This window comes from Lagenorhynchus albirostris, chromosome 9, assembly GCF_949774975.1.
Source record: "Lagenorhynchus albirostris chromosome 9, mLagAlb1.1, whole genome shotgun sequence".
NCBI classification, from domain to species: domain Eukaryota; kingdom Metazoa; phylum Chordata; class Mammalia; order Artiodactyla; family Delphinidae; genus Lagenorhynchus; species Lagenorhynchus albirostris.
The window spans coordinates 80993776-81018242 of record NC_083103.1 but is presented as its reverse complement, the minus strand read 5'-3'; the positions used below and the strand labels follow the sequence as shown (position 1 = coordinate 81018242).

Below are 24467 nucleotides of genomic sequence, written 5' to 3'. Positions count from 1 at the left end.
TGAAAGGAATAATTGTAAAAGACTTTCTGTGTGTATGTGTGTGTGTTAATATAACATCTTTTATAAGACATGGATGTCTCAGAAGGTGCTGGGATTTTTTGGGTGACTGACATGAGAGAAGCCTCTGCATATAGGTATGACCAGTTCTTGCAGTGTTCCATCTGGAATGATGCCATTACAAACGGCCATGTGGAGAAAGACTTCATTGCTTTCAAATCTTTGACTCCATGTAAGTGACTTCAGAGAGAAAAATTTCTAGATCTCCTATTAGTTTCTTGATCACAGGCTTGGTTATGATCATATCTTATCACTAATATAAGAACATTTCTTCCCTAACTAATGAGATATTTAGGTGGGGAAGATATTTAAGTATTGAGATTTTCATGACTGGAAACATGTATGTATTGATACTGGAGGAAATTTTCAAAATAAACAGGACTTCGGTGAAGACCCAGATTTAAGATAGTCTATACATAAGTCAAGAGGTTTTTTAGATGTAGCAATGGCACAGAAATGTATCATCTTCTCAGATTTGGTCCACCTGATGATCTACTAACAACTAAATGAGCCAACCAGTGAAACTGTAAAGCTTGCTCAACACATGCTTGCTCAACACCTATCGGCCTGTTATTTGAATCTAGTCTTAGGTTATTAGTTAACATTCAAATACCTGACTTCATGAGAGTGCAATCAGTGACTGAAAATCCTTCTTTGGCAGGAAAGTCAGAGTAGAAGGTAGAAATAAAAGATATTCTTGATTGCTCATGGTCATACCTGTAGAAAATCTATTTAACAGTCATTCGTGATATTGTTTTATCAATGATTTAGATAACAAGGGAAGTTTTAAAACCTAGTTTATACAAGTTCTAAGTGCTTTAGTGTAGTAATTTCAAATTTTAATGTGCATGGGAATCATTGAGAACCTCATTAAAACATAGATTTCTGATTCAGTATGTCTGGGGCAGGGCCTGAAATTCTTCACTTTTTAAAAGCTCCATGGTGATGCAGTGTTGTTGGTTCATGGCTGCTTGTGACTAGGAAGGGATTAGAGGACCCTCTGAGTCTACCTGGGGAAATAGGAAAGAGACCATACAGGAAACACCCATTACACAACTGGAATAGTTCTACTTCTCTTTGTTTTACATATTGGAGTTTTAATTATATTTTATTTGAAAGAAGAGTTCTGTGCTTTTAGCTATTAAAGGAAGTTCAAAAAGTATATGCAGTCTGATACATACTCTAAGAGATTATTTAATTTAATTGAGGAAATAAAGTCTAATATGTGAAATTCTTGCATTAATATTTTTATATACATAACTATGTGCAGATAATGTACTAGGTGCAGGGCATGTGATACACAGTTAAAGCAGGCATGGTCACTAAACATTACAGATTACAGAGTGTATGGTCAGGCCAGAGAGACAGAAATTAATTGGGGGAAAATATCTGTTATGTTTAACAGAAATAAATAATGATTGTCAAATGTGATGTGTTTTAAAGAAAAACTTTGTGCTCACATTTGAAAGATGAAGGAATTACCCATATCAAGGGCATGAAAGACAAAATCAAACAGACTCACTTATGTCACATGGTTTTAAAATGGAGCCGAGAGGCCATTAACGAAGTGAGCTTTATGCACATCCTCACCAGCTGAAACATGAACTTTTTTTTTTTTTTTTTTTTTTTGCGGTATGTGGGCCTCTCACTGTTGTGGCCTCTCCCGTTGTGGAGCACAGGCTCCGGACGCACAGGCTCAGCAGCCATGGCTCACAGGCCCAGCTGCCCCACGGCATGTGGGATCTTCCCGGACCGGGGCACGAACCCGTGTCCCCTGCATCGGCAGGCGGACTCTCAACCACTGCGCCACCAGGGAAGCCCTGAAACATGAACTTTTGAGCTGGACCAAACTACAAATATGCCAAATATTCCAATAACTCTGCAAGAATACCTGCTACTTGCTCCAGCAATGGACTTTTGCTGAGTGATAGCGTTGGCAACCAATCATGTTCAGTCAAGTCTAGCTTTCTGCCTTGCAACACCAATCAAAATTCTTTGTAAGCAAATTATGTAAAAATTCCCTTTTTTGTCTTTACAAACCTCTGATTTTGACCCTTAGTGGGACACTATTTGGATTGCTACCCTAATCTGTGTGCCCCGAATAACAATTCTTTGATCCCAAATAAATGTTTTTGCTTGATTATTGCCTCTTAACATTTTTAGGCTGACAAGGGTAAGAGAGGAATATTCCAGACAGAAAAAAAAAAAAGCAGTGTACGAGGAAGGCGTGAGAAAGAAAGAAAGGAGCTTAGAAAAGAGAACCAGAGAACCAGTGTGGCTAAAACACAGAGCCAGGGGACAGTAACCAGAAGGAATTTGGAGAAGTACACAAGAGCCACATAATTTGAGGCCTCATATGTTAAGGAAGGATTTGGTCTTTTGTACTAATATATTTTAATACTAATTTTACTTTATACTACTAATTTTACTTTATACTATTTCATTGCTTAGGTGACCTTTAAGCAATGAAATGATAAGATTTTCTTGCTTTTTTTTCTTTTTAAAAAATTTATTGAAATATAGTTGATTTACAATGTTATGTTAGTTTCAGGTGTACAGAAAAGTGATTCTTTTTTTACATTGTCTTTCATTATAGGTTTTTACAAGATATTGAGTATAGTTTCCTGTGCTATACAGTAGGTCCTTGTTGGTTACCTATTTTATATATCATAGTGTGTATATTTTAACCCCAAACTCCTAATTTATCCATCCCCCCTTTCCCCTTTGGAAGCCATAAGTTTGTTTTCTATGTCTCTGATTCTATTTCTATTTTATGAATAAGTTCATTTTTATCATTTTTTTAGAGTCCACATATAAGTGATATCATATATTTGTCTTTGTCTGCCTTACATCACATAGTATGATAATCTCTAGGTCCATCCATGTTGCTGCAGATGGCATTATTTCATTCTTTTTGATGGCTGAATAGTATTTCATTGTGAGATATATATATATATAATCTCACATTTTCTTTATCCATTCATCTGTCAATAGACACTTAAGTTTCTTCCATGTCTTGGCTATTGTAAATAGTGCTTCTATGAACATTGGGGTGCATGTATCTTTTTGAATTATGGTTTTCTCCAGATATATGCTCAGGAGTGGGATTGCAGGATCATATGGTAGCTCTATGCTTAGTTTCTTAAGGAAACTCCATACTGTTTTCCATAGTGGCTACACCAATTTACATTCCCACCAATAATTTAGGAGGGTTCCTTTTTCTCCACACCCTCTCCAGCATTTATTATTTGTAGACTTTTTGATGTTGGTCATTCTGATTGGCGTGAAGTGATACCTCACTATAGATTTGATTTGCATTTCTCTAATAATTTGTGATATTGAGCATCTTTTCATGTCCTTTTTGGCCATCTGTGTGTCTCTTTTAAGATGATCACTGTGAGGATTCTGTGGAGAACGAATTACAGTACAACAAAATTAGATGTAGGGAGATAGGTTAAAATGCTATTGCAGTATTACAAGCCATAGGTGATGATATTCTTGGGATGAGGTAAATATTTGGATCCAGGAAATAATTAGTATATAAAATTTATATGGCCTAGTAGTTTAGCAAGTATGTCTGATGAACATGAAGACATGATTGAGGTGACTCAAGTTTGCAGTGGAGAACTATGGTTTATTCATTAAAATGGAAATCCTGCCAGAAAATTTGAGATGCCTTTGGCATATTTCAAGATGAAATGAAGAGTGGAGAGTTACATAGCTGTATATTCCAGAGGAGAGAGCGTTTGAATTTTGGGAGATGCTTGCCTAAGAATGATATCTAATATTCTAAAAATGGATCAATTTATCTAGCAACAGAGAATAGAAGGAGAATAGATCCTAAAGCTAAGGTTTGAAGAACTCTAGAGTTCACGATCTGAGACAGAAATATTAGTCAACAAATTATACTAAGAAAGTATGGTCAGGGAATAAGAAAACTAGGAGGATGTGTTGTCAGAGTTATGAAGAAAGAATCTGTTGGAGTTACCAATATTTTCTGATGTGAATGGGAGACCAGGTAAATGTGGGGCCTGATAAATGACCATTAGACTTAATGAATTAAAGGTCATGTATGACCTTGGGGAAAGTCATTTGGTAAAGTTGTTGTGGGAAGGAGAAGACAGACAGGAGTGAGCAGGCTAGGAGGAAATGAAGATGTTGAGTATAGATAAATTGGAGAAATTTAACTATAAAAAGGAAGGAGAAATAGGAAGGTAGTTGCAGATAAAGTGACCAGAGAATATTAGCTTTTTCTGATAAGAGAAATTTGATCACATTGCAATGGTAAAGAGAGGTAATAATTCAAAAGATGTTCACCTAGAGTCTGTCATACTGAGTGAAGTTAAGTCAGAAAGAGAAAAACAAATACCATATGCTAACACATATATATGGAATCTAAGAAAAAAAAAAAAAGGTCATGAAGAACCTAGGAGTAAGATGGGAATAAAGACACAGACCTACTAGAGCATGGACTTGAGGATATGTGGAGGGGGAAGGGTAAGCTGGGACAAAGTGAGAGAGTGGCATGGACATATATACACTACCAAACGTAAAATAGATAGCTAGTGGGAAGTAGCCTCATAGCACAGGGAGATCAGCTTGGTGGTTTGTGACCACCTAGAGGGGTGGTAGAGGGAGGGTGGGAGGGAGGGAGACGCAACAGGGAAGAGGTATGGGAACATATGTATATGTATAACTGATTCACTTTGTTATAAAGCAGAAACTAACACACCATTCTAAAGCAATTATACTCCAATAAAGATGTTAAAAAGAAATAGATGTTCACTCAATAAAACAGTGAGTGCAAAAAATTATAGTATTAAAACAGTATGGATGAAGAGCAGGCCCAGAGTCAAGGACTGCCAAGACCTGGCTTCTTTTATTCTATTATGTAGTAAATGCTCAAAGGATTTATGTTCTTTTCTACTACTTGCAGTCCTAGAGGTTGTAATGTTGGTCCTGCCTACTAAGAAAGTCAAAGGAATTTATAATTGAGGGTCTATGATGGCTTCTTTGGGACTGTTATGTAAACATCTCAGCATTGTCCAGATTTGACCTCCCTCCTTCCTACGAAGCACCAGAATCAAACTTTGTTCAAAAGTTATGGCTCTAAGAGTCTTGTACACTTATATGGTGGCTGAATCCCCCCATTATTTTAAAACTGTTTATTTTAAGGCAATGTTTCTTGGATACTTGACACAAATGGCTCTCTTTTCATTTCCCAACTTATCTACTACTTCAACGAATATTCTTGGTGTTACCAGTTGGAGGAGATTTTTCGAAAGGTAGGAATCTCTATGTCTTTTCAATTTATGTCCCAGAAAACTCTGTAGAACTGTTTGCAAAGCTTTTCTGTGAATCCTGAAGCTCTTAAGTCATCTTGATGCTCCTTCCTGTACTCCAAGTTTATTTAAAGAGGAAGTTTTTGGAAGCACACTACGTAGAACCAGAGTGAGTTTTTCTTATTCTGATAGGCTTGCTTATTTAATGAGTGCTTTTGAGAGTACTATTTCATTTGTGTAGGTACTATATCCAAAGAAAAGCTAAAAAGTTCTTCTGTTTATATTGTACTATCTGACCACAGCCTTAATACAAACTGTATACTATATACTCACTTCTGAGAAGAAGTCCAGAATTCCCTTTTAAATTTTTTAAAAAAGATTTCTTTACTATTTTAGGTTCAACATACATTTGAGACCCCAAATGTACTGACCCAGATGCCCACGATTGAAAGACTATCCATGACACGATATTTCTACCTCTTCCCTGGGAATTAAAATCATGCAAAGCATCCAGGTAAATGTATCCAAGAAGTGGATTTGGGTGCTCCCTGCTCAGAGTCTATACAAAAAGTCTGTACAGAATGGAGAACAATGACAGAGTGCTGCAGCACCGTAGTCACCGAGGCTTGCCTTATCTGCCTTTTCTTACTGGCTGCTGGTGAAACTGTAGTTTTATTTAACTTTAGCCATTGTATAATGACTGCACATGAAATGATAAGTCCAATGGTAGCTTGCTAGAAAACATTTCAGTCCTCATTTCTCTCAAGGATCTACTCAGTGAATATAAAATATTTAGTTTTTATGCATGCACAAAACCAAATAATAGGACATGCTATGTAGAGCAGGTGTTTAGCTTCCTGACTTCTGAGAAGTCAGTTTTGCTGAGTCACATCCCTTCTCTGTTTGTGATGAGGGCTGCCTGGACCACAGTGTCAACTGTTATTGCTGGATCTATGCTGAGGCAATGAGCTTCTAGCGTAGATCTTCCCATTTGGGGATGACGGGTCCATAGCCCTTTTGTGAAGATACATCTCACAGGAGAGATGAGTTCTATTTATATCTTATCTCTAGAAGCCCAATTACTCATGTTCTCTTCTCTTTATTTTTTCCAGGAAAATTAAGGCATTATGGTTCCTATGAATCTACTATTTTAAAAGGTCAACTTAATTAAGAATATTTTTATATAAACTTCCCAACTGCCCATCCTCCAAAAATAACAGGGTAAAATCACTCCTATACTACTGCTGTATTAATGCTTCATAAATTCTTTTAAAATTATGCTTGCTTTCTCATTTTACCATAAATATGTCATGCTCATTACAAAACAAATTTTAAGTATAGAAAAACAAAAATTTTAATGAAGAAATAATACTTGTTAACCTTTTTGGTATTTCTAGATGCAAGTCTAAATACTTCTACATTTTTTTGTTGCCAAGATCTGTCATATGCATACAAGAAATAATGCTGATAATGATTGGCAGAGGAATGAAGATACATGTCTCTTTTTAATACTGTTACTAATTTAATAGATAAAAATAGTCAATTTCGGGGGACTTTGAAGATGGCGGAAGAGTAAGACGCGGAGATCACCTTCCTCCACACAGATACACCAGAAATACATCTACACGTGGAACAACTCCTACAGAACACCTACTGAAGGCTGGCAGAAGACCTCAGACCTCCCAAAAGGAAAGAAACTCCCGACGTACCTGGGTGGGACAAAAGAAAAAAAGAAAAAAACAGAGACAAAAGAATAGGGACGGCACCTGCACCAGTGGGAGGGAGCTGTGAAGGAGGAAAAGTTTCCATACACTAGGAAGCCCTTTCGCGGGCGGAGACTGCGGGAGGCGGAGGGGGGAGCTTCGAAGCCGCGGAGGAGTGCACAGCAATGGGTGCGGAGGGCAAATCGGAGAGATTCCCGCACAGAGGATCAGTGCAGACCGGCACTCACCAGCCCGAGAAGCTTGTCTGCTCGCCCGCCTGGGCGGGCGGGGCTGCGAGCTGAGGCTCAGGTTTCGATTTCGGTCGGAGCGCAGGGAGAGGACTGGGGTTGGTGGCTTGAACATAGCCTGAAGGGGTTAGTGCACCACGGCTAGCCAGGAGGGAGTCCGGGGAAAGGTCTGCACCTGCCTAAGAGACAAGAGACTTTTTCTTCCCTCTTTGTTTCCTGGTGCGCGAGGAGAGGGGTTTAAGAGCGCTGCTTAAAGGAACTCCAGAGACGGGCGCGAGCCGAGGCTAAAAGCGCGGACCCCAGAGACGGGCGGGAGATGCTAAGGCTGCTGCTGCCGCCACCAAGGGGCCTGTGTGCGAGCACAGGTCACTATCCACACCCCTCTTCCGCGGAGCCTGTGCAGCCCGCCACTGCCAGGTTCCTGGGATCCAGGGACAACTTCCCCGGGAGAACGCACAGTGGGCCTCAGGCTGGTGCAACGTCACACCGACCTCTGCCGCCGCAGGCCCGCCCCGCAAGCAGTGCCCCTCCCTGCCCCCCGGCCTGAGTGCGCCAGAGCCCCCGAATCAGCGGCTCCTTTAACCTCGTCCTGTCTGAGCAGAAAACAGACGCCCTCCAGCGACCTACACGCAGAGGCAGGGCCAAATCCAAAGCTGAGCCCCTGTGAGCTGTGAGAACAAGGAAGAGAAAGGGAAATCTCTCCCAGCAGCCTCAGAAGCAGCAGATTAAAGCTCCACAATCAACTTGATGTACCCTGCATCTGTGGAATACCTGAATAGACAAGGAATGATCCCAAATTGAGGAGGTGGACTTTAGGAGCAAGATGTATGATTTTTTTCCCCTTTTCCTCTTTTTGTGAATGTGTATGTGTATGCTTCTGTGTGAGATCTTGTCTGTATAGTCTTGCTTCCACCATTTGTCCTAGGGTTCTATCCGTCCATGTTTTTTTTAAATTTTTTTCTTAATAATTAATTTTAATTTTAATAACTTTATTATACTTTACCTTCTTTCTTTCTTTCTTTCTTTCTTTCTTTCTTTCTTTCTTTCTTTCTTTCTTTCTTTCTTTCTTTCCTTCCTTCCTTCCCTCCTTTAGACAACGAACCATCCCAAATTGAGGAGGTGGTCTCTGAGAGCAAGATTTATGATTTTTTCACCTTTACCTCTTTTTGTGAGGGTGTATGTGTATACTTCTGTGTAAGATTTTGTCTGTATAGCTTTTCTTCCAACATTTGTCCTAAGGTTCTATCCGTCCCTTTTTTTTTTCTTTTTTCTAAATAAGTATTTTTTAATTCAATAACTTTATTATACTTTATTTTATTTTACTGTATCTTCTTTCTTTCTGTCTTTTTCCTTCTTTCCCTCCTTCCTTCCTTCCTCTCTCCCTCCCTCCCTCCTTTCTTTCCTTCTTGCCTTCTTTCCTTCTTTGCTTCTTTCTTTCTTTCTTTCTTCCTTCCTTCCTTCCTTCCTTCCCTCCTTTCCTCCTTTCTTTCTTCATACTTCTACTAATTCTCTCTACTTTTTCTCCCTTTTATTCTGAGACATGTGGATGAAAGGCTCTTGGTGCTCCAGCCAGGAGTCAGGGCTCTGCCTCTGAGGTTGGAGAGCCAACTTCAGGACACTGGTCAACAAGAGACCTCCCAGCTCCACATAATATCAAATGGCAAAAATCTCCCAGAGACCTCAATCTTAACACCAGCAACCAGCTTCACTCAACGACCAGCAAGCTACAGTGCTGGACAACCTATGCCAAACAACTAGCAAAACAGGAACACAACCCCACCCATTAGCAGAGAGGCTGCCTAAAGTCATAATAAGGCCACAGACACCCCAAAACACACCACCAGACATGAACATGCCCACTAGAGAGACAATATGCAGCCTCATCTACCACAACACAGGCACTAATACCCTCCACTAGGAAGCCTACACAACCCACTGAACAAACCTTAGCCACTGGAGACAGACATCAAAAACAGCGGGAACTACGAACCTGCAGCCTGCAAAAAGGAGACCCCAAATACAGTAAGATAAGCAAAATGAGAAGACAGAAAAACACACAGCAGATAAAGGAGCAAGATAAAAATGCAACAGAACTAAAAAATGAAGAGGAAATAGGCAGTCTACCTGAAAAAGAATTCAGAATAATGATAGTAAGGATGATCCGAAATCTTGGAAATAGAATGGACAAAATGCAAGAAAAATTTAACAAGGACTTAGAAGAACTAAAGATGATACAAACAATGATAAACAACACAATAAATGAAATTAAAAGTACTCTAGATGGGATCAACAGCAGAATAACTGAGGCAGAAGAACGGATAAGTGACCTGGAAGATAAAATAGTGGAAATAACTACTGCAGAGCAGAATAAAGAAAAAAGAATGAAAAGAACTAAGGACAGTCTCAGAGACCTCTGGGACAACATTAAACACACCAACATTCGAAATAGAGGTTCCAGAAGAAGAAGAGAAAAAGAAAGGGACTGAGAAAATATTTGAAGAGATTATAGTTGAAAACTTCCCTAATATGGGAAAGGAAATAGTTAATCAAGTCCAGGAAGCACAGAGAGTCCCATGCAGGATAAATCCAAGGAGAAATATGCCAAGACACGTATTAATCAAACTGTCAAAAATTAAATACAAATAAAGCATATTAAAAACAGCAAGGGAAAAACAACAAATAACACACAAGGGAATCCCCATAAGGTTAACAGCTGATCTCTCAGCAGAAACCCTACAAGCCAGAAGGGAGTGGCAGGACATACTGAAAGTGATGAAGGAGAAAAACCTGCAGCCAAGACTACTCTACCCAGCAAGGATCTCATTCAGATTTGATGGAGAAATTAAAACCTTTACAGACAATCAAAAGCTGAGAGAGTTCAGCACCACCAAACCAGCTTTACAACAAATGCTAAAGGAACTTCTCTAGACAAGAAACACAAGTGAAGGAAAAGACCTATAATAACGAACCCAAAACAATTTAGAAAATGGGAATAGGAACATACATATCGATGGTTACCTTTAATGTAAATGGACTAAATGCTCCCACCAAAAGACACAGATTGACTGAATGGATACAAAACAAGACCCTTATATATGCTGTGTACAAGAGACCCACTTCAGACCTAGAGACACATACAGTCTGAAAGTAAGGGGATGGAAAAAGATATTCCATGCAAATGGAAACCAAAAGAAAGCTGGAGTAGCAATTCTCATATCAGACAAAATAGACTTTAAAATAAGGACTATTAGAAGAGACAAAGAAGGACACTACATAATGATCAAGGGATCGATCCAAGGAGAAGACATAACAATTGTAAATATTTATGCACCCAACATAGGAGCACCTCAATACATAAGGCAAATACAAACAGCCATAAAAGGGGAAATTGGCAGTAACACATTCATAGTAGGGGACTTTAACATCCCACTTTCACCCATGGACAGATCATCGAAAATGAAAATAAATAAGGAAACACAAGCTTTAAATGATACATTAAACAAGATGGACTTAATTGATATTTATAGGACACTCCCTCCAAAAACAACAGAATACACATTTTTCTCAAGTGCTCATGGAACATTCTCCAGGATAGATCATATCATGGGTCACAAATCAAGCCTTAGTAAATTTAAAAAATTGAAATTGTATCAAGTATCTTTTCCGACCACAATGCCATGAGACTAGATATCAATTACAGGAAAAGATCTGTAAAAAATACAAACACATGGAGACTAAACAATACACTGCTTAATAATGAAGTGATCATTGAAGAAATCAAAGAGGAAATAAAAAAATACCTAGAAACAAATGACAATGGAGACACAATGACTCAAAACCTACGGGATGCAGCAAAAGCAGTTCTAAGGGGGAAGTTTATAGCAATACAAGTCCACCTTAAGAAGCAGGAAACATCTTGAATAAACAACCTAACCTTGTACCTCAAGCAATTAGAGAAAGAAGAACAAAAAAACCCCAAAGCTAGCAGAAGAAAAGAAATAATAAAAATCACATCAGAAATAAATGAAAAAGAAATGAAGGAAACAATAGCAAAGATCAATAAAACTAAAAGCTTGTTCTTTGAGAAGATAAACAAAATTGATAAAACATTAGTCAGACTCATCAAGAAAAATACAGAGAAGACTCAAATCTGTAGAATTAGAAATGAAAAAGAAGAAGTAAAAACTGACACTGCAGAAATACAAAAGATCATGAGAGATTACTACAAGCAACTCTATGCCAATAAAATGGACAACCTGGAAGAAATGGACAAATTCTTAGAAATGCACAACCTGCCAAGACTGAATCAGGAAGCAGTAGAAAATATGAACAGAACAATCACAAGCACTGAAATTGGAACTGTGATTAAAAATCTTGCAACAAAAAAAGCCCAGGACCAGATGGCTTCACAGGCGAATTCTATCAAACATTTAGAGAAGAGCTAACACCTATCCTTCTCAAACTCTTCCAAAATATAGCAGAGGGAGGAACACTCCCAAACTTGTTCTACGAGGCCACCATCACCCTGATACCAAAACCAGACAAGGATGTCACAAAGAAAGAAAACTACAGGCCAATATCACTGATGAACATAGATGCAAAAATCCTCAACAAAGTACTAGCAAACAGAATCCAACAGCACATTAAAAGGATCATACACCATGAGCAAGTGGGGTTTATTTCAGGAATACAAGGATTCTTCAATATATGCAAATCAATCAACGTGACACACCATATTAACAAATTGAAGGAGAAAAACCATATGATCATCTCAATAGATGCAGAGAAAGCTTTTGACAAAATTCAACACCGATTTATGATAAAAAACCTGCAGAAAGTAGGTATAGAGGGAATTTTCCTCAACATTATAAAGGCCATATATGACAAATCCACAGCTGTCATCATCCTCAATGGTGAAAAACTGAAAGAATTTCCACTAAGATCAGGAACAAGACAAGGTTGCCCACTCTCACAACTGTTATTCAACATAGTTTTGGAATTTTTAGCCACAGCAATCAGAGAAGAAAAGGAAATACAAGGAATCCAAATCAGAAAAGGAGAAGTAAAGCTGTCACTCTTTGCAGAGGACATGATAATATACATAAAGAATCCTAATGATGCTACCAGAAAACTGTTAGAGCTAATCAGTGAATTCGGTAAAGTAGCAGGATACAAAATTAATGGACAGAAATCTGGCATTCCTATATACTAATGATGAAAAATCTGAAAGTGAAATCAAGAAAACACTCCCATTCACCACTGCAACAAAAAAATAAAATATCTAGGAATAAACCTACCTAAGGAGACAAAAGACCTGTATGCAGGAAATTATAAGACACTGATGAAAGAAATTAAAGATGATACAAATAGATGGAAAGATATACCATGCTCTTGGACTGGAAGAATCAACATTGTGAAAATGACTCTACTACCCAAAGCAATCTATACATTCAATACAATCCCTATCAAACTACCACTGGTATTTTTCACAGAACTAGAACAAAAAATTTTGCAATTTTTATGGAAACACAAAAGACCCCAAATAGCCAAAGTAATCTTGAGAACAAAAAAAGGAGCTGGAGGCATCAGGCTCCCTGACTTCAGACTATACTACAAAGCTACAGTAATCAAGACAGTATGGTACCTGCACAAAAACAGAAAGATAGATCAATGGAACAGGATAGAAAGCCCAGAGATAAACCCACGCACATATGGACACCTTATCTTTGATAAAGGTGGCAGGAATGTACAGTGGAGAAAGGAAAGCCTCTTCAATAAGTGGTGCTGGGAAAACTGGACAGGTACATGTAAAAGTATGAGATTAGATCACGCCCTAACACCATACACAAAAATAAGCTATAAATGGATTAAAGACCTAAATGTAAGGCCAGAAACTATCAAACTCTTAGAGGAAAACATAGGCAGAACATTCTATGACATAAATCACAGCAAGATCCTTTCTGACTCACCTCCTAGAGTAATGGAAATAAAAACAAAAATAAACAAATGGGACCTAATGAAACTTCAAAGCGTTTGCACAAAAAAGGAAACCATAAGACCAAAAGACAACCCTCAGAATGGGAGAAAATATTTGCAGATGAAGCAACTGACAAAGGATTAATCTCCAAAATTTACAAGCAGCTCATGCAGCTCAATAACAAAAAAAACAAACAACCCAATCCAAAAATGGGCAGAAGACCTAAATAGACATTTCTACAAAGAAGATATACAGACTGACAACAAACATATGAAAGAATGCTCAACATCTTTAATCATTAGGGAAATACAAATCAAAACTACAATGAGATACCATCTCACACCAGTCAGAATGGCCATCATCAAAAAATCTGGAAACAATAAATGCTGGAGAGGGTGCGGAGAAAAGGGAACACTGTTGCACTGCTAGTGGGAATGTGAATTGGTTCAGCCACTATGGAGAACAGTATGGAGGTTCCTTAAAAAACTACAAATAGAACTACCATATGACCCAGCAATCCCACTACTGGGCATATACCATGAGAAAACCAAAATTCAGAAAGAGTCATGTACCAAAATGTTCATTGCAGCTCTATTTACAATAGCCCGGAGATGGAAACAACCTAAGTGCCCATCATTGAATGAATGGATAAAGAAGATGTGACACATATATACAATGGAATATTACTCAGCCATAAAAAGAAACGAAATTGAGCTATTTGTAATGAGGTGGATAGACCTAGAGTTTGTCATACAGAGTGAAGTAAGTCAGAAAGAAAAAGACAAATACCATATGCTAACACATATATATGGAATTTAAGAAGAAAAAAAATGTCATGAAGAACCTAGGGGTAAGACAGGAATAAAGACACACACCTACTGGAGAACGGACTTGAGGATATGGGGAGGGGGAAGGGTGAGCTGGGACAAAGTGAGAGAGTGGCATGGACATATACACACTAACAAACGTAAGGTAGATAGCTAGTGTGAAGCAGCCACCTGGCACAAGGATATCGACTTGGTGCTTTGTGACCGCCTGGAGGGGTGGGGTAGGGAGGGTGGAAGGGAGGGAGACGCAAGAGGGAAGAGATATGGGAACATATGTATATGTATAACTGATTCACTTTGTTATAGAGCAGAAACTAACACACCATTGTAAAGCAATTATACCCCAATAAAGATGTTAAAAAAATAGTCAATTTCATTGGAACATATCTTTAATGTCTTTATTAGCTAGATCTTAATATGAATTATTAATTCATATTATTTTCCTATTTTTTTTCAAGTTTTTTGTGTATTTCTTATCAACTTATGCAAATACTCCCTGTATTAGAAGGAAGGATTAGACCATGTTCTTATGTTATTAGATCATGGTCATATGTTAGCAAGTATTTCTTAGTTTGATATTGTATTTTGTGTATGATATTATGTGACATGTAGAACATTGACATTTTCAGTAATGACATCCACTTATATTTTTTCTGCATTTACTTCTACTTTTTAAATTAAATATTGCACTACTTCATCCATAATATTTTAAAATTGCTTTTAAGATTTTTTTATCTTTCTCTAAATTATATATGTTGTTTCCTATGAATTGTGGGATACAATTATTAAGAATATTATTGATATTTTTTCCAACGAATTACAAATTGTGAAAGAAATACTTGTTGATTCATGCTTCATTTTCTTACTAATTGTTTAATATTAATTTAGAATGTGCTCTGGGCTACTTGTTTTTTGATAATATATAATAAAGATACTAGACTTTGGTTTTTACATTAGGGAATCTTTGACTACCAGAGATTGGAATCCACTCAAACTAGTCTCAAAAAAAAAAAAAACCCACCAAAATAACAGTCTTAAAGTAAGCATACAACAGGTAATCTAATATTCCTACAAGTGGAAAACAAAAAAATAGCCATGTCTCTGGAAATCTGGTCTAGAAAATTGAAAGTCAGGAAATCATTCTCTCTGATTAGCCCCTCCAATGTAGCATGGGTCTTTCTTTTAAATCTTGCATCTATAAAAATCTATAATTTTTAATAAATTAGCTAACTTCTCTGACACAATTTTCCAAGTATGAAGTGGATACACTAACACTTGACTCATATAGAGCAGGTACAATATTATGTGTATGAAGTGCCTCCCTGTTACACTGCCTGTCACATAGTGAGTAATTTTGATAGTAGAAGTCATTACTGTTACATGCACTGATTTATCTTTCAGGGCTATGCCACATCACACTGTTAATTACTATTGCTTTATAGTCTTCTTTAGTTCTCCCTGTTCACAATCTTCTTATTCTTGTATTGTATATGTTTTCAGATGAATTTTAGAAAGATGTTATAAGTTTTCTGACAACTAAAAGGGGGTTTTAATGGAATTAAAATAAGTACATCCTTAGGACTATGTTTTATGTAATCATTAAGCCACATATTATATTTTTATCTTTAAGCAAAAGTTAAGATTTTCCTTCAAATAACTTCCTCAAATTTTTCAATAAAGGTATTCCTGAATAGATTGTATTTTTTACTGTTTTGAATGAAAATAACTTCCTCCATAGTTTCCAACTGGTTATTGCTGTGAGTGTTAAGAAAGGAAAATGACAGGCACTGTTGATTCTTAATTATATATAAATTTAATTCAGCAGCCATATTGAACATTCATTGTTGTAGAGAATCTTTCACTTAGTTTTTCTTTTGAAAATTCTACATATAAAATTTTGTTATCTGCAAATCATAAACTTGTCTTTCCCTTGCCACTATTCACAGCTTTTATTTCATATTCATGAAATTTTATATTTATCACATACCTCTAGATAAAATAAACATTAAAATAGTGATAGTGGGCATTCTTAATTATTATTTTAGTGGAAATGCCTCCAGTGTTTCATCAGTAAGGATAGTTTTCCTTCTATTGATTTAAGCAAGATTTTTTGATAATAAAGTGTATATTTACATTGTTATTTTCATATGTTTTTTCTCCCTCTAAGAGATGAATGTTATTTGGGCCCTTATGTAGACTAGAGCAAAGAGAAAGAAAATATGATCTTTCTATTTGAACTACTGATAGAGTATATTAATAGGTGTTCTGATATCAAGCAATGATTATATTACTGAGACAAAATCTTTGTCAAGAAAAAAGAAGAGATGAAAAAGTACATGCCCAATCCCTTTCAGAGGATCTTTTCTTCCAATAAGCAATTAACCGTAACTTAGTCAAAAAGCAAATCATACCTCCAATGGAAGCTGAGAAATTAAGTGTTTATTGAATGTTGCCACATGCCTAACCAAAAAAATTGGAGTTTCTACTAGGAAAGGAAAAAGAAAACATATTTGGTCTCAACAGTGTCTCTACCATACATTGTTTCCATAGTCAATGGATACCTAATATCCCATTTAATGGATATATTAGAATGTATATTACTAATTTAGGTAATTTCCAAATTTTTTATCTTAAGCAATTTTAAAATTTAAAAAATCCTTATAAATATATCTTTAAGTTTCTCTCTGATAATATTATTAGGATAAACTCTCAAAACTAAAATGACAGGGTCAAAAGCATTAAAATTTTAAAATTCTATGTAAGGTATTATTCAAAAAATTGTCCACATGTGCCCTTCCCATGAGCCAAAAGTGATATAGTCTCTTTTTCTATATTTTCATCAATATCATGCATGATCAATCTCCTTAATTTGTCAGGTTAAAACAAAATCATTTTAATTTTTATGTATTTGATTTATAAATTGATTAAGCTTCTTTCCCACACTTACTGGTCATTGTATACTATTTAAATGTTAGCTGGTGCCTCCTCTTGCCCACAAGTTCTATATAGGGTTGTCTTAAACTCATAGGAACTGGCACCTAGGCTACCTCAGTGACTTCAAACCCTTCCAGGGCTTCTCCTTCTAACTAAAAGCACATTCTTACTTCAGAATTTGCTAAAACCCCTGGCTGGAAAAATAACCCCTCCCTTCCCCATATCTATAAGACTTGCTACATCCCTTCTTTGGATGTCTGCTAAATTACCTAACTTTATCAGTGAAGCTTTCCCTAACCACTCTAAATAACACAGCATGCCCTTTCCTGTCTCTGATACTCTCTACATCCTTACCCTGCTTCATTATTTGTTTTACAGTACTGATTACCATACGACACACCACATAATTTTGTTTTGACTATTTATATGTCCATCTCATTTCATGAGACTATAAGCTCCATGAGGGCAGTGACTTTGTTTGTTATTGTATTCACAGAGTGTAGAATAGTGTCTGGCACAGAGAAGACACCAATTTTTGACTAGGTGAATCAATACATCTAGAAAACATTTTGCCATGTAGCTAGAGAGATAAAATATGTAATACACTTTGCAAATAGCTTTGCAATACAAACTTTTTTTCAGTGCAAAACTTAGTTTTTGTTGAGAATTGCTATTTCTTATTTTATTAAACCTAAGCCATTTTTTTCTAGATTCTTCTTGAGAACATCTACTATTTATGTGCTAGAAATTCATAATACATTCTTTTCTTCACAACCAAACATTTTTCATTCTATAAATACTGTTTGTGTGATTGTTCTCTGACTAATTCAATAGTGGCCATTGGAGATACAACAATGAAAAAGATAGACAGGTTTGCTACTTATATAGAGTTTATTTAACATAAATATCTAAAACACACTGTTATCAAATGAATGTTTGTGTTCCCCCCAAAATTCATACGTTGAAATCCTAATGCTCAATTTGATAGTATTAGAAAGTGAGGACTTTGGGAGATGCTTAGGTCATGAGGGTAGAACCCTCGTGAATGAGATTACTGCCATTATAAAAGTGGTTCCAGAGAGATTCCTAGCTCCTTTCCTCTTGTGAACATATGAGGGGAAATCTGTGACCAGAAGAGGGACTTCACCTGACCTTGCTGGCACCCTGATCTCAGACTGGAAGCCTCTGGAACTGTATGCAGTACATTTCTTCTGTTTATAGGTCACTAGTCTGTGGTATTTTGTTACAGCAGCCCAAATGTTAAAATGAATATCATGTTCTGAAAACTGAACTAAGAATCTCAGTCCAATTCTGTTTTTTCCAAAATTATTATGTTGATGGCTGGCATTTCCATCCCCACACTTTTCCTTGCCAGAATCCCAGCTTTGTAAGTTAGCTCCTTCTTTTTCCTCCTTTGACATGAAATCAATCACCAAATCTGCCAGCTTTACTTTGGCATTTCCAAATCTTCTTTGTTCTCCCCATAATCACTCTCACCTGTTCAGGTCAAACCCCCTTTATTTCTCATCTGAAGTAATACATAGACTCATCACTGGTCAACATAAATTCACATTTGTCTTCCTCTAATACACTAGACTATCATTGGTGAGATTGCTCTGAAATGAATGTCATTCATCATTCACAAATTTATTAGTTCCCTATTCTTTTCAGAGTAAGCTACAAACATACTCTCATAACTCACAAACTCTGTTGTGTCCTTACTTCCTCCAAAATTTCCTCTTCTATTTTGAATCCCAGCTATGTTGAAATACTTTCAAGTCTCCATGTTTTATGTGCCTCTGAATGCATTATATGCCTTTCTGTGTACTAACCTTGCTTCCCTGGAACAACTCACAAAACACTTTATAAATATTTTCTTATTGAAGATTCAGTTTTCCAGGGTAATTTTCTTTGATACTTTTCTCCTAGCTATGGGTACTCCTCCAACATGTTCTTTTTTCTTTCTTTTTTTTTTTTTTTCGGTACGTGGTCCTCTCACTGTTGTGGCCTCTCTCATTGCGGAGCACAGGCTCTGGACGTGCAGGCTCACGGGCCTAGCCGCTCCGCAGCATGTGGGATCTTCCCGGACCGGGTCACGAACCAGTGTCCCCTGCATCAGAAGGCGGACTCTCAACCACTGTGCTACCAGGGAAGCCCCTCCAATATGTTTTCACATGTTCTTGAGGGGCAGTATTTATCAGGCACTGTCCACACAGGACAACAAAAGATACTATTGTATATAGATAAAGAGATGAAACTTAATATACGGATTTATTAATTTGGTATTCAAACACTGTAAAAGAAAAAAAGGAATATTGAGGAAACACTAAGGTGATATCTGCAGGAAGCATTTACTAATCAATCTAGGGTAGAGGGAATTCAAAAGAAGTAATTGTGTTATCAAAACCTAAGTTATTCAGAGGGGAGGGCCTTCGAAATTAGTACTCAGACCTCTGAGAAAGGGCATAATGGTGTAGCTTTGGTTTTTTAAAGCCTGATCATGGAAATTCCGTGAAGTAGACTCTAGACCTCTGAGGAAAAGGCTCTACCCACTTTTGACGTGAGTTCTCTCAAGGGGATGGGATGAAGCTGCTTCTAGGAGTGTTGCAATAAGCCCAGATCTGAAACTAATTACCGCTTCTGGAATAAAGGGTCATTGCTTTGCCAATGCTGACAGGAATAGATAAACAAGTAATTTCTTCTCTTATCCTTATGCTTTCTTATCTCTGTCTTTACCCTTTATTGGTAGAGCCTAACTGGATGCTAGCTGACCAAAGAAAAATTGTTTGCAGAATTCCAGCCCCAACATCATGAAGTAGAATATGGAAGGGTGAATTTGAAATTAATAAAGAATCGTTTAATGATTGGTACAGTGCCGGGCTTTGTGTTCTGTAGGTTGTCAAGGTCATTCTGCTCTTCTTTTCTCAGTGCTACATTAGTATTACCACAAAATTCAGGTTGTTCATAACTGTATCATTCAGGATTCAGTCAGAGAAGCAAAACTACCTGGAAGCTGATAAAATGGTCTGCGTAAAGATAATGCCTGTGTCAATGACTGGGGCCTAAAGTTCACTGGGAAAAAAAGAGGTGAGCGAAGATGGACTTGAAGTGAAGGAAGCAACTCAGCTGAAACCTACAAGGATTACATAGAAACCAAGATAAAAGTCATCAGTCTTTCACTGTCTCCAAGCCTCCAACTTCAGAGATGGCTGTGTCCTTCAGGACTCACATCTGTAATTCAACATTTATCAGACCCAAGAGATGAGAAAGCTGAAGGAGGAAATCAGACTGGACCTGGAGGAGTTTGGGGCCTGGCTGTTTTTCCAAGCTAAGCATGTAGGTGGTAATGCTGTAAATTGTCTCATGTCCTTCACTGACCTTCCATATTTAAAGAAAACATGGCTGCTGCCTCACTGACATTCCAAATCTCATGAAAATATCTCTTGTGGCTGAATCTAACTTTGAACTTGCAGGGAAGGAAATTCTGAGAAACCTAGTTCCAACTTAGTAAGTTGACACAATACAAAACTAAAAAGTAACCTGCATTTGGTACCCTATAAACATGTATGTATATATGCTCATAATATTGATTCACTGAGTCTCTCTTCCCTTCTACATTCTCTTCCTAGATGATATTTTTCAATTTTATGGTATTTAATACTATCTATCAATATATTTTAAAATATTCTCACTGTATATAATTGATAGTTTTGTCTTCTAAATTTCACATTAGTATTTAACTAATTACAAACTACATATCTCCCTTGGAGCATAATTCCAAAATTGAATTTGTGTAAATTACTCACCTGTACAGTCCCCAACTTACTTCTTTTCCACTCTTCTCACTTTTTTTTTTTTATCTAGTGATACACGTATAGATAAAGAAACTTGGGAGTATCTTTGATATCATTCTCTTCTGAAAACCCCACTTAAATTTTGTCACCTAGATATATAGATTCCCTCTCTGTTTCATCCATTTCTCAACATCCTATACTTTCAGTCCAGGCTGAGACACCATCATCTCTCACCTGAACTACTGCAAGTGTGTCTTGATGCCATTAAAACACGCAAATTCTCCTTTTTTGTTGGGGATATATTGGCGAATAGAAAGAATAGGTTTTGTGATTATGATACTCATCAAATTAAATGGCTCAGGGCTTCCCTGGTGGCGCAGTGGTTGAGGGTCCGCCTGCCGATGCAGGGGACACGGGTTTGTGCCCCGATCCAGGAAGATCCCACATGCCTCAGAGCGGCTGGGCCTGTGATCCATGGCTGCTGGGCCTGCGCGTCTGGAGCCTGTGCTCTGCAACGGGAGAGACCACAACAGTGAGAGGCCCGCGTAACGCAAAAAAAAAAATAATAAATAAATGGCTCAGCCAATGGCATTCTGTAATGGGCATTTTCTGTACTGCTGAGAATATTCAATTCTACTCTGGAAAACAAGAAAACAACAAAGTGGATGGAATTCATAAGAAATGTTAAGTATAAATAGTAATATGCTACAAAGTAAACATATGAGATATAAGCAAAACTCATAGGATAGGTTTATATATAATGAATAAAAAGTAACTCTTGGAATGTAGGCAGAATTCATATGATTTAGTAAGTATAGATAGTAAGTTAGTAAGACTGACAAAGACAGAATAAATATAAAATATAATGAAATAAAAATATGCTGCTTAAAGATACAAAGGGATGAAAGACCAACTTTGTGATCATGCAACCTCTAGACTAGGACTTGATCATATATGAATTTAACACCATTTGTTGACAATCCAATAGAGTCCCATTCTGGTCATACAAGTGCTCTATCCAAGGAATGCAAGTAAGACCAAAGGCTGTTAAACAAGCTAATTGGCAGCTACCCTTGCATCAAGTACAATTCCCCTGCAACTCTGACAGAACAGGTGTGTGTCATTGGCTCAAGATATATCCCTCTGTTACTCTTCCTTGATCCAACCTCAACTCTGGTCCTCATCACTAAAACTTCAGTTGTGAAGGTTGATATAGCAAGAGAGAAGCAGGATTTATGAACATTGGGAACATCGGGACTCAAGGAGAGTGGTCCTTTTAACCTGCTTGCACCTATCTAAATGTGTTAATTTGACCTATTTCATTCTCCTTCCTTCTTGCTCAGTGTTTTAATTGACTTGATAAGCCACGTTTTCACTTTTATTTAGTCTGAAAGACTTTCTATTTCAAATTCTGGGATAGCTTCTCGGTTAGTATATTGAAGACTACCACTTCATTAACATAATTTCCTACATAATACTTCTCAGCTAATGCTGTGGGCTTTTGTGTTGAAAGAAGACTTGCAAAGGAGGCAAATGCTTCGAGAACAATAATGCCAAGGCTATTACTTTTCAAGTCAGATCAAAATCAAGTTTATAGGATAAATTTACATTCTTTAGTGAGACTAAACCATGTACTCTTTAGAGGATATTTAATATGCTTAAAACTCATGTGTTTTCCCTTGAGTAATTTGGGAAAAAATTATCTTTAACATTTACTGGTGGAGAGAATGAAGAAGATTATCTATCTCAAGGGAATGGAGCCCTTGGCTTTTATCAGAGTTAGCCAACCTTAGGCTGAAGAAGCCTCCATTAACATCAGTCCAATATATGAGATGCCAGACTTTGAAAGATCCAAAAAGGAAAAGGGAGTCTAGGATCCTTTGAGAGTTTAAGGAAGGCAAATAGGAGAAATGTTCTAATTAAAGTTGGCCTTTAAAAGAAGATATGCATTTTGAAGATGAGAAGAAATTATATAAGTGAAACTTACATAGAATACACATAGTTTCCCTAAACTAGTGTGCACATACATACATACACACACACGCACACACACACACTCTGAGATATGAGAGAAGGAAGACACACCTCTCACACCTCCCACTCGGCCTTGCTTTGGCATGCTTCCATAGCCCTTCAGTCTCAGAAATGTTCAATCCTCTACTGGATTTGAGTGTATCTTTGGTCTGACATGACAATTCTCAAGAAGAATCACTCACATTTTCTAAAAACTTTAGAACTGGAAAAGGAGAGTGTTGACTTTCTTCCTTATCTAAAGAAAACTATATAGAGAGAAGATGGTGAGGTGATACCTTATTGTAGTTTTGATCTGCATTTCTCTAATAATTAGTGATGTTGAGCATCTTTTCATGTGCTTTTTGGCCATCTGTATGTCTTCTTTGGAGAAACATCTATTTAGGTCTTCCACCCATTTTTTGATTGGGTTGTTTGTTTTTTGATATTGAGCTGTATGAGCTGTTTGTATATTTTGGAGATTAATCCTTTGTCGGTTGCAAAAACTATTTGCAAATATCTTCTCCCATTCTGTGGGTTGTCTTTTTGATTTGTTTATGGTTTCCTTCACTGTGCAAACACTTTTAAGTTTAATTAGATCCCATTTGTTTATTTTTGTTTTTATTTTCAGTACTCTAGAAGGTAGGTCAAAAAATATCTTGCTGCAATTTATGTCAAAGAGTGTTCTGCCTATGTTTTCCTCTAAGAGTTTTTATAGTATCCCACCTTACATTTAGGTCTTTAATCCATTTTGAGTTTATTTTTGTGTATGGTGTTAAGGAGTGTTCTAATTTTATTCTTTTACATGTAACTGTCCAGTTTTCCCAGCACCACTTATTGAAGAGACTGTCTTTTCTCCATTCTCTGAACCACAATTAACCAAGAAATTTCTCACCTTAGTTACTCCACAAACTCTGTTTACTTGCTGTTTACTGGCATAAAAATTACTGTTTTTTCTCCTTCAGTGCATTCATCACAATTTGTAATTATATATTTTCCAGTGTGTGTGTTTGTTTTATTTTTTTTAATGTTTATCTTCCCTTAGTACTAAACATTCCATTAGGATTAGGAACATGCCTATTTTATTTCTGTATACATAGCACCTACCATAGTATATGAAACAGAATTGTTCCTCAGAAATATTTATGATATGGGAAAAATTCCCAACTAAGATATATGTTCCCCAAAAGTATATGAATTCACCAATGCTGGATATACTGGATGTTAAGCTAGATGGAATGGAAATAAAATCACTTATAGATAAGAATTTAAATACCATTTATGACTCAAATTCAAAGTATTTTATCTTCATGCCAAGATACTAGAAGTCCATCGATCCATGGAATTCTAGCATCTTGGCATGAAGATAAAACATGATCCATGGTCTCCATGATTCTTTCAAGAGTGTTAGATATTGATAAGGACTCATAGAATAATAAAAAGAGTTGCAATTTGAGAGATTTATTCCTCTTTACTTCAATTCTATTTGACCACAAGAAAATCTTCTTCACAATGATATTTGTACTCTCCAGAATGGATTTCCAAAAATAAAACTAGAAACCTTCACTTCCATTCAAATCACTAGATCAACCTTTTTTCATGTTCTTTAGATTCCACATGTAAGTGATATCATAT

General features: G+C 36.9%; 1 protein-coding gene across 1 annotated transcript in view; it reads left to right on the top strand.

Moving 5' to 3' along the window:
* Positions 1–19857, top strand: part of LOC132526535 (caspase-12-like) — a gene marked incomplete at its 5' end in the record, with an annotated part of 33039 nt that extends 13182 nt beyond the window's left edge. The window contains 4 exon segments of the mRNA XM_060160878.1: positions 83–229; positions 5233–5342; positions 5736–5853; positions 19778–19857. Coding sequence (XP_060016861.1) covers positions 83–229; positions 5233–5342; positions 5736–5834 — 356 coding nt within the window.
* Between the last annotated feature and the right edge of the window lie 4610 nt (positions 19858–24467).